Here is a 10,782-nt window from a genome sequence, read left to right on the forward strand (position 1 = left end):
TCACTTCGATTGTGAAGCAACTCGTCCTTGGAAACCCTGGGTCCGTCCAACCTTACAAGTGCTTATCCCAATGGCATGGCCCGACCAGCCTCATAGGGCCCGCGCCGTTACAACGCTGTCCATTGTCCATAGGTGGTCCACATGGTTATGTTGGTCTGTATGTTAGGTTTGGTCTAAGCTTTTTAACCGAGCTTTCAATATCACCCGCATTCAAACCGAATCGCATACTGATCTCGATACCGGTATCCCGTTCTCATGGCAGCCGTACTCCGTATGTATTGAAACATTACTTGGAATGTTGGATTCTTTCCCCTGGTAGCGTCAATTCGTATCCCTGTCTGTCGCACAAGGGTGATATTAGCCCAGCCTTGCTGGGCGCTAGGGCAGCCAAACAAAAGTCCAGGGCAGACACACCACAGCTCAGCCACTCGATGGCTGATTGGCCAATGTTTCATGATGACCTATTTTTACCTTCTTGGCTGCGCCTGTTGGGCTCTGCACAGACAAAATCTGCTTGTTCAGTGATGCGCTAGCTCAAGCAGAAAGTTAGCAGTGTCATGATAATGCTTGTTGTGATCGACAAATTAATTAATCAGAGACAAGGCATTCTTTAATTTACGGATACAGATCGACGAGTCAATTCCTTCAACGCCTTGCGGCTCATCGACCCATAAGCTACCTATTGACAGGTCGAATATTAAAATGAATCTCAGTCGGAAACAAACTGTTGTGCTCGTCCCGAGCAAAAGGATATGAAATGTGGGGCCGGACCGTTCCACGTTCCACGCTGTTTCTCCCCGCCTTTTGGCTGGAAATGGAAATAGGAAATAACAACGTCCACGAGACTCCGCGATGCCAGCTGTTCAAGGGTTGTGCTTCTTTCCCAAAATTAGATCGTCACATCTCGTTGTCTACCATATGTCATTCCGCACAACAAGTCCAGTATAAACAACCTTTTTCGGATTTTGAGGCCAAGACTCTGTAGGATTCGGCCCGCGCGGAGAATATTCCTTAAAAGAAGTCCTCCACAGGACTCGTAGAACTGTTTGTTGCAACCACATATTCATATCTGGGGGGAAGGAAAAAGCCCCCGGCGCTTGGATCCCGACTATTTTTGTATTTAGAGGCTCTTTTGGACCAATACATTGACAAGAAGAAGCGGCTTTTCCCAATGCAGATCTTGCACGAAATCTACCCTGTTTCTGTCGCCAAGGTCTCGCTAAGATGCTACATGAACTCATCCCGTCACTACGTTGTAGACATGCCTACGTTGACAACTAACTTTTCAGCACCGATGCATGTCTGGTCTGATTCGCATGTGCTCCTCTACAAGTGGAAGCAGATCTACACATGGGACACACCCCTTGACTTGGCATCTGTTGCCTGTCACTCACCACATGCCTCCAACTTCCTATACACCGCAATTTGATTTATGAACTACCTAGGTAGGTAGTCGCCCATTTAAGTACTGGCCGAAATCTTCATGACCCTTGTGGGGGTCATCTCCATTCGGACGTTTATCCGCGCACCCTTGATCGTATCATTGACCTATCGCAGCCTAGTACGAACCATTGGCATTTAGGAGCTTGACATTTTCGACATCTCCATTTGCAATCAGGTTTCTCCTGTACATGCCGGGGGACCGCTTTCTACATTGCATTGCAAGGAGGGGAGAGATTCCTGTTGCCTAATGTCGATCGTTTAGGTCGAGGCAGACTGATGCTGACTGTACGATCGACAAACTCTACCAGATATGGGATCCCCTCAAACTCCAATCTACCACCTTTTGTCATGATGAAGTGGTCTCATCTGCTGAAACGTTACTTCTGATCATCCAGTGTCGCAGTAATCATCTGACTGAGCTCAATTGTCAGTATAGCCGCCTAGGCGCCTAAGCGCAGGCGCCCCCAGATTGTGGTATTTGAGTGCCTGCGCCATCCGGAAAGCTAGATACCCTGAAGAGATTCGGCTCATGATTTGCTCCAAATTTCAGCCTCACCGAGGGGGCCATGCATATGGGCTTACTTAGCTGTACGACAATAGTTATCATGTCAGCAACGAGGGGCTCGAAATAAACTCCCGAACCAAAGGATTGTACCTGCAGAGACGCAGGCCGTAGCAAGGTGGTCCTAAGAATGCGAGAATGTCACAAAAATGAGACTGTCGAAACAAGTGAACTGTTCAATCATACTCGTCGGATTATTTCGCCCTAGTGTCGTACAGTCCCGCAGCTACCTTAGACAAGAAGAATCCGCATTCAATACTGCGCCAAAGTTACACCGTAGTCGCGAAAAGCATTCGATACATAAAAAACTAGCCAGAACGCCTTGTGTACCGGTCCTGTATTAAAGCGCACAGCCGAATACTGATTAAAATAATAATCCAAAGTCCATTACACAAACATCTGTTGTCCCTATCGTGGTGGCCCTGCCTCCTCTTCCTGCTGGACATTTTTAACCCATCTCCCACTTTTGCAATCTGCATGGCCATACAGCTTCATTTATAGCTTCGAAGGAGCAGCTGCAGCTGCAGCTGCGGTTGGAGTGTTTGATGAGTCCTTTGGTGATTTTGCGTGTGTATCACTCTCTTCAGACTCATCGTCGCTGGGGGGTCGGCTACTATCGGTGACATTGCCTCGGCTCTTGGTCATCTAGACGATCATTAGCTTGAGGTGGAAACTGTGGGCATGTCCACTACTCACCCATCCTCGGACACCACCAACAAGACCGAGAGCATAGCCAGTGATGAACTCTTTGGGTGTACCAGAAGCACCTGGGGAACGTAGTGCCTCCGAGCTGCCTGCACTGTTAAATCGGGCAGGGCTCTGAGGACGGCTAGTAGGCCAGAACTGCTTGAGCTCACGACCGAGTTCTTGACCAGTAGTGGTCCAGTTGTTTGTGATATTTTCCCGCAGGTCCTGAACATGTCGCTTGAGATCCAGCTCGTTCTTCTTGAGCCAGCTTACATTGAGCTCCTGGCGGGAAGTACCGCGCTTGAATTGTCGGGCGATGTACTTCTCGTAATCGCGAACGATTCTGCGAATTGTTAGCATGTTGGATGGCATGGGTGCTCGCTGGCATACCTTGTGATGAGACCAGTTGTGCTGACACCTTCTGTTCGCTGTGTGACAAGGAACTTGCCAGCAGCCTTGATGGGCTGGTAGATGTCGTCGCCCTCGTCCGCGCCGTAAGGAAGATCATCGTGGGCGACATAGTCGAGCTTGTTCTCGTCGAGAAATTCGGGTGTAACAATCCATGGGCAATCCTCGATTACTTCATCGACCCATTTGCAGTGGCGGAGTGTTTCGGCACGCTCAGCGGCAGACATGACAGTCAAACCTTTGCGCTTGTGTGTTTCGTGGTCGCCTGTGACTCCAACGACGAGCGTTGTGTCAGGAAAGGCCTTCTTGGCTTGCTCGAGTTGTCGCATGTGGCTAAAGAGTGGTTAGCAGACGGCTCAGTTTCTAGAAGTCGGTTCTTTGACTTACCCAAGATGGAAGAGATCAAACACTCCATCAGCGTACACACGAACAGGTCGGCCAACAGGAGGTGGGTTCGTCTTGTAGCCACCAGCAGGATCTTGGAGCTTGCCAATGGGAGGAGGAGGCATGGCCTCAATTCTTCGCTGCTCCTCTTCGTCAAGCTCCCTCAGAGAAAGCTTGCGACCCTTGCGACCGACTCGCTCAGCAATGTCGATGCTGGCTTCTGTCGTGTCGCTTGGCTCGCCAGGATCCAGAGCATGGTCAGCGGCTGTCTCGAGGACACGATCCGAGCTAGAGCGCTGTCTCTTAGGAATTGGGCCTCCGACAGCTGATCCTCGGCTGTGAAGTCGCCCCGACTCAGCGGCTGTTGTGTCTCCTTCTTCACCAGAGGCATCACGAGAGGATGTCTGGATGCCATTGTCACCAAGATCAGCGGCTGACTCCGCGCGAAGGGAGTTTCTCTTGCGCTTCCCGCCCTGTGATGAGCTCGATGGCGAGGACATGGCTGATAGATAAGACTGGCACTGACTTGACTGTTGGGGGAAGATGACGTGGCTTCGGAGTCGGGTCGGGTTGTGGGAGAGGATGAGAGAGACCTTAGGAGTAGGGGCCTAGGTAAGTATGGTCTTAATTATGTGCGTGCTGAGGAGCGAGACGGGGAAGCGACCTGGAACTGCTGCAGCAGGTTAGGTTAGTAGTTTATTAACCTGGAGAAAAACGGTTACTGCTACCGAAGCAGTTCCACGTTGACGCGAAAAAAACCGGGTCTTGAATTGGGTCTGGACTTTCTCCAAAGCTGATTGGGTTTGGGGCGTAAGATTCCCTGTAAAAATCTGGGGTTCCAAAACTTGGCTCGCCTTACACCAGCACTTTATATGCGAGACTCTGAGGATACCGTCATCGGAGGCGATATATGATGATGATTGATAAGGTAAAGAGCAGAAACAAGAAACAAGGCATGATGCATTCATCAAGGCTGGGACAGAGGGATAAGCTGATGTCTACAGATAAGCCATGGACTGCTTTATTCCTCTCGAGTTCCCCTATAGCTCTGGATGCAACGAACGACACCGTCTAATTAAAAAAGTGGCCCGGCTTTCTCGTGTCAAAAAAGGAGTGTAATCTCAAAACTTAATAGCGCAGCTAGGTACCGTCGCCATGACACCTTAGATGAGACAGGCAACTGCTCTCGTGACAATGCTTGTTCACTTGTAATTGCGCTCAACATGAATTTTGTGCATCTTAATAACTTTTTTTGAGCCGAATCGTCGTGTCAAATGTCGATTTCCCAAACGCGATGTGGATTGTGGCGTCATTGCTGTCACCCCTTTAGCTGATCTACATGAAAAGGGGAAGAAGCTTGTGGAAGAGCTTACAATGGTCACATGATGACGCACGTGAGTGTCACTCAATGCATCAGACACTAGGTAGGTAGGTAACTAAGATAGGTAGGTACTCGTATGGACACCTTGACTGGTATTCATCCAAGGTTCCTCATGTTTGCCCAAAGAATTTACAAAAGCTTGGCCAATGGCCCAAATCAGTCAAGCTTCTCCACAGACTACCTAGACATTGCTCTTCGACTCAAGTAGTCTTAAAAATGCAGCTTGTACTTGAGTTATCAATGCAACATGCGTTTCGAGGAAATCCTCAGCAGGGACATCTTCATCAATCTGGAACCATTCATTCTATTCAAGCAAAAGCAAGGTCAATATTATCGGACAACCTGCAGAAAGACCAGGTAAGCACGCAGACCAAGCATATGCGTCTGATACTTAGGCCGGGTCCCTAGAACCGCCCAAGTCCAGAGCCAGGAACATAGTTTGGACAGTATTCCGAACACTACCAGCATAATAAAGCAGAGAGACATAGAATTATTCGCTCACTGGTTGGTGCTTCTAAGAGTGTCTTTCCCTCTACAGGGCCTCTAAACTCTGTCCGTTTCAAGCTGTAGCTCCTGGATATAATTTCGATAGGCCCTTGCCTTTTCAGACCAAGAACCCCAACCTAAACGAAGTTTCTTGTTTGATACTCAGCCTTCATTGGTGGTTAACAAATACCCTAGTCATTAGCACCAAGGCATATCTAGACCTACCCCCAAAAACAAGAATCAACCTGGCCTTGCTACTTCGTACTTCTCATAACAATGCAACTTTTCAACTTCTAGTCATGAATACCACCGCAAACTTCCCTCGTCCGACATCACGGGATGCCGCTTTACTCTCCCTGTTTCAGATGAAACCATTTACACTTGGCTCTTATCTGGCTTCTATGGCTTCTATGGGCTTTCCATAGTTGAACAGATGGCCTACTTTCTTTGTTCTGTCCGTTTCAAATCAACCAGGATGTCAATCACAGCTGTCAAACCTGGACAAGTCCGCCATTCCAACCAACTCGGCTATCAGACTCTCCGAATAAGCTTAGGCTAGGCCTTAACTTAGATGGCGAGAAGTGTATACCCTGAAGAAGCTTCCCCTTGTCAAGGTTTCAGTGACAAACTGGCAGCGGTTTGTCTGTCATTAAATGCTCCTTACCCAGGATTGACTGGCCTGCGGTTGGAGGTTCGGGACGGTGTCATTGCATGACAGAAATCCTTTATAAGGAGTCAGGCATGGACAAACAACATGTAGCCCAGCAAAATATTCCTTGCTACTTTCTTTCATCTTTGGCAGTCCCGGGCAGGCTCGCAAACCCACATTCTTTAACCTCTGCCACTTTATTCTCGTTCAAGTGATCACTCGTTTAATCATTACCGACATTCGAAAAGTTGCGCTTCTCACCATGGTCGCTCTACAGTTCTACAGCTAGTGTGGTGGTGGTGCTTACACCGGAGACACCAAATGTCCCTCCGGTTCCACATGCGTCGAAGCCAGCAAGTGGCACAGCCAATGTATTCCCGATGCCAAAGCTGGCCCCTTTTCTAAGGCTGCTGTCGGGAAGTCTGATGTTGATCTCCCTAGCTTTGAGTTCCCTAGGCTCCTTGAGGCTCTTGGTAGCGGCAGCGGCAATCAAAACGGTGGCGGGAACGATTAGAATGCTTGCTTCTCTTCCTTCCATTGTCTCAGCGCTAGCGAAGGAGGCTGACGAGTCTAGCAAGAAGCCTGTTGAGACCTCCATCAATGACCTCGTAGGTAATCTAACTGAAGCTCCTGTCGCTACTCTTGATGCAAGCTCTGGATCTGGTTCAGGAGCTGGAGGCATCACACGAGCCATTCCCGCATCCAGCGGTGCCAGTGCTGCTGCTACCGCCATCCCTGTTTCTGGCGAATTCGATGGCAAAATTACATACTATGATCGTTCCCGTGAGTTTGGTCTTCTCAGCTACACCCCTTCTTACTAACATTCTTCAGCGGCCATATGCTAGGATCAGGTGGAGACCAGCGAGGCTGATGCCATGTTCATTCTCGAGGATGGTGCTACTCTCCGCAATGTTATTATTGGACCTGGTCAAACTGAGGGCCTTGACTGTAAGGGAACTTGCACTCTTGAAAACTTCCGGTTTATAGACGTTTGTTAAGATGCCATCACTCTAAAGCAAAAGTCCGGCACCTCCACCATCTGTGGAGGAGGTGCTTTTCACGCCACCGATAAGGTTGTTCAGTTCAACGGCTGCGGCACTTACGAGATCTCCGACTTTTAAGCAAGGCAAGCTTGTGAGATCTTGTGGTAACTGCAAGGATAACTACGGTCCCCGGAATGTTGTTACTGACAACGTTGCTGCTGTCAATGGCGGTGTTCTCTGCGGTAGTAAGTCACATCGGAGACATCAGTCCAGCTCGTGACTAACAATTTCTTAGTCAATACTAATTATGGCGACACTGGCACCATCTCCAACGCTTGCCAGGACTCAGGCAAGAACTGCGACCTTTTCGATAGTAACTCAGACAGCAGTGAACCCTCTAAACTTTCCAGTGGCCCCAATATAACTTCTCTGATACTTGCTAAGTTGTGTTTTCGATATGGGAAGACCTCAATGGGACTTGAGGGACGTCAATCTTATGATATCGTATCGCTGTGGAGTGCAGTGAATCGAGTTTCCAAAGCCGATCAAGACACATCCATATCTTTACCTAAAGCAAGTGGGATCCAGCAAAATTGTCGTTAAATCTAGACCAATTGCACTCACAGTGCGTTTAGTTGATCGTCGTGTGCATATCTGCCTGCGAAGGCAATATTCAGTTCGAGACAACCCGATCAGTGCTGGCGATTCAACTCCAAGACATACTCGACTTGACATGGTGTTGTTGTCACTGAAAGGGGTCCATCTACTAGGGGTCAACTTTTGTCCCTAGGCAACTCTCTGTTTATTTGTTTATCATCTCTATCTCTCTCATCTTTCTTCTTCTTCCATTTCGTCCTCGCTTCCTCATCCGACCACCGTGTCACCCCCGGGCCTTGCGCCCGGAGGACTACGCCCCTCAGAACCATTTTTTTCGGCCGCTATCAAGAGATCCTGGCGAGTAATCTACAGATTGACGTTGTTCCTCTCATCTTGCAGTTCTTTTGTCTGACTGAGCAAACCTGAGCAACCCAACACGAGTTAGAAATCTCATCCGGGTCGAAAGAACACAAAAGGACAGGGTCTTTTGGATTTTGTTGATGGACGAATCTACTTCCATGCTCTCAAAACGATCACATATGATCCGAGATCCCTCCTGGAATCCTTCTGCACTATGGGCGTATTCTCCATGTAGAAACGGCCAAAGAACTGTGCCTCGATATACGGCAGCCTTTTTTTGAACTGCAACCATCAAAAGACTTCGACTACACACTGAAAGGCTTCAACAGCTTGACTGCGTTCCCATCTAGTCACCCGGTCTTCAGCAATTTCATGAAGGATGTTCAAATCAATGAAGCACAAGAGGCAATTGACCCTGTTGCAGAATTCCCTTTCGAAGATTCCTTCAAATCTGCCACCAACATCAAAAGCCGCGAAAAAGTCCCTTCTTAGCTCCAGAAGCATCGGCAGAGACAAATGCATTCGCGTATGGAGGAGGATGTTGCTTCATTTACTGCTAGCCCTACCAATTTGGTTGGCAAAAGCTTCAAACGCGGAACCGTTATCGTCAACTCCTATCCAAAGCAAAAAGGATGACGTGTCTGGCCTTTTCAGGCCCAAAAGCTTGGCGACCCAAAAAAACCTAGTCCAATCCGAAGGATATTCTAGCCCCCAGCAACCGAAGTACGGTAAATTCGAGAATACCAAGAGCCTCCTCGGCGTTTACCACTAGACCCTGAAGTTTCAGTCTTATAGATCTGCGAGGTGTTATGCTGCAGTGAGGCCAGAGGTTTGCTTGTCCCTATGGTAAGACTATGGCTCAAAGAAGGAAACCAAATCACAGCGACTCAGACGAAGGTCAGTTATGATGTTTCCTTGAAACACTTCTGTTGCTAAGATGTCTAGGGACCATTATTGATATCAACGACCTAGAGATACCTCTGTGAAGTCTCTCGGACGCTTACTTATTTGCCCAACATCGCCATCGCTGGTCAGGGTATCGCCAAGGTACTGACAGCTACCAAACTCCCCATCAAGGCTAGCGAATCTTCGAGTTGCTCGCCTTTCTCCATCAACACAGAAGGTTTGAGTGATGACTTGAAGCTGATATCAGGCCATCGACTTCTGCAGCTTGAACACGCAGGCCCTGACATGTGCAGGCGATTTGGCTCACGGCCTGATGCACGAATACTGTTTGAACCAGATGTCTGATAACGAAATGCTCTCCATTCAATCGATGCCATTGAAAGTGTGCTTTTCATCAATCTAACATCCGATGGCAGAACATTCATTTCTTTCAAGAGAGTGACGATGAGGTTTTGCTTTACGTAGGGTCGCCAAAGACTCTCGTCGTTCAGATTTCTGCCCAGATGGAAGCACGGTTTCCCAAGACTTGTCGTCAACAAGCTAGCAAATAGATATAGGTGATTTATACAAGAGAATAACTTGTTAACAATTCCGCCCAGTGCCAGATTAGGGTAATTACGTCTTGCATGCTGCAAAATAATGTTACTAGCCCCAGGCAAAGCTGTTAGGTGCCGTCCCTGGTCACATCGAGTGAAACGGATCACCTTCGATTAAGTCCACGGCATTGGTCAGGTTAAGGGTGGTTTTATATGGTAAAAGCTCCTACTGCTTGCGCCTTGTCCTATTATTGCTCTCTCGGCCACGGTCGGATATCTCCACGAGCTTAAGGATTGCTTAACCATATTGCTGGCATAGAAAGCGTATGACGTGGACATGATCATTCATAAGGCCTGCTATTTAGATCTTCGTAAGCTCAGGTGTGAGCCTCGTGAGAATTTATCTTTCAGAGCGTCTCGGTGCCGTGGTCGGACCGGGGTGACAGTATCAGCCCCAACTTCAGGTCGGTGCATCTAGTGCTTGCACTCGAGGATCGGTACGTTTATTAATCCTACGAGCGTGCGAACCTTCTAATGCCATACAGGAGTGTTTCTCTGTTAGATGATATGAATCTGGAGGCTCGGGATCGCCTCACATCGCGAAAAGTTTAGACCGACGACTCATTGTACAACTGTTTTCCCTCTGTCTTATGAGCTCCACGTGCACAACGATTTTCTAGCACTTGTCTCCCATTACGACCGCTTTGAATGAAACAAAATATCAATGCTTGGGAAAGCTTCGATCCAGAAGCACCCTTCGGGCCTTTAGTTTCGCTGAGACCAAGACTTGTTCGGCTGATTTCAATAGCCATGTGCGCAGTTCGCAATGACAAAGAGGGTTGATTTCCAGGGAATGTCGTCTTCAATCATGTCTCCCAAGATTGGGTTCACGAGAACATCATATATTCACACCTGGCAGACTTAAGAGGACAATTCCCAATACCAACCACTCTAATTCCACATCTCCTCATACTTCTTATTACGACCAATGAATCCGAGTTTGCATTCAACGCAGTTGATGCTTTGTTAGCACCAAGCCGGATATACCTAGGAGGGGGACCCGATGGCTTGTCAGTCTAACATCATCTGCATTCCTCGACCGAGTAACTGAGGCGGCAAAATCTCTTGTCGTAAAAGAGAGCAGTAGTGAAACATTTCAGGCAACGTAAGCCGTCTGTTTCTTGCCGGAACATCAGTGTTTGCGTGACACTTGATACTTCGTGGCGTTTACTTCTATTATCTTTCCAAGGACATTGACGTTACTCAGGAGGGTAGTTCTATGCTGATGCCAAGTCACATTTCAACCGCATTCCCGTATGGCGAAACTCGGCCCTTGGTGCCAGAGCAGCTCGGACATCTTCTGATACCTCCCTTCGCAGAATTCCAGTTTTTGCCCGAAC

General features: G+C 48.3%; 4 protein-coding genes; 3 read left to right on the forward strand and 1 right to left on the reverse strand.

The window, feature by feature from the left end:
- Window positions 1-2,500: 2,500 nt before the first annotated feature.
- On the reverse strand, window positions 2,501-3,984 carry FFUJ_07445 (related to choline-phosphate cytidylyltransferase; the record flags this gene model as incomplete). XM_023577699.1 has 4 exons in its annotated part: window positions 2,501-2,650; window positions 2,702-3,035; window positions 3,083-3,433; window positions 3,488-3,984. 4 exons carry the CDS (start codon window positions 3,982-3,984, stop codon window positions 2,501-2,503), a joined length of 1,332 nt encoding a protein of 443 aa, XP_023430722.1.
- A 2,531-nt stretch (window positions 3,985-6,515) lies between these two features.
- Window positions 6,516-6,845, forward strand: FFUJ_07446 (uncharacterized protein; the record flags this gene model as incomplete). XM_023577700.1 has 2 exons in its annotated part: window positions 6,516-6,783; window positions 6,832-6,845. 2 exons carry the CDS (start codon window positions 6,516-6,518, stop codon window positions 6,843-6,845), a joined length of 282 nt encoding a protein of 93 aa, XP_023431441.1.
- Window positions 6,846-6,875: 30 nt separating this feature from the next.
- Window positions 6,876-8,432, forward strand: FFUJ_07447 (probable pectate lyase; the record flags this gene model as incomplete). XM_023577701.1 has 4 exons in its annotated part: window positions 6,876-6,979; window positions 7,023-7,228; window positions 7,279-7,356; window positions 8,239-8,432. 4 exons carry the CDS (start codon window positions 6,876-6,878, stop codon window positions 8,430-8,432), a joined length of 582 nt encoding a protein of 193 aa, XP_023430723.1.
- A 351-nt stretch (window positions 8,433-8,783) lies between these two features.
- On the forward strand, window positions 8,784-9,191 carry FFUJ_07448 (uncharacterized protein; the record flags this gene model as incomplete). XM_023577702.1 has 2 exons in its annotated part: window positions 8,784-8,837; window positions 8,913-9,191. The coding sequence occupies 2 exons, from the start codon at window positions 8,784-8,786 to the stop codon at window positions 9,189-9,191; spliced, it is 333 nt and encodes a 110-aa protein (XP_023430724.1).
- Between the last annotated feature and the right edge of the window lie 1,591 nt (window positions 9,192-10,782).

The sequence above is a fragment of the Fusarium fujikuroi genome, chromosome FFUJ_chr05 (assembly GCF_900079805.1).
Source record: "Fusarium fujikuroi IMI 58289 draft genome, chromosome FFUJ_chr05".
NCBI classification, from domain to species: Eukaryota; Fungi; Ascomycota; class Sordariomycetes; order Hypocreales; family Nectriaceae; genus Fusarium; species Fusarium fujikuroi.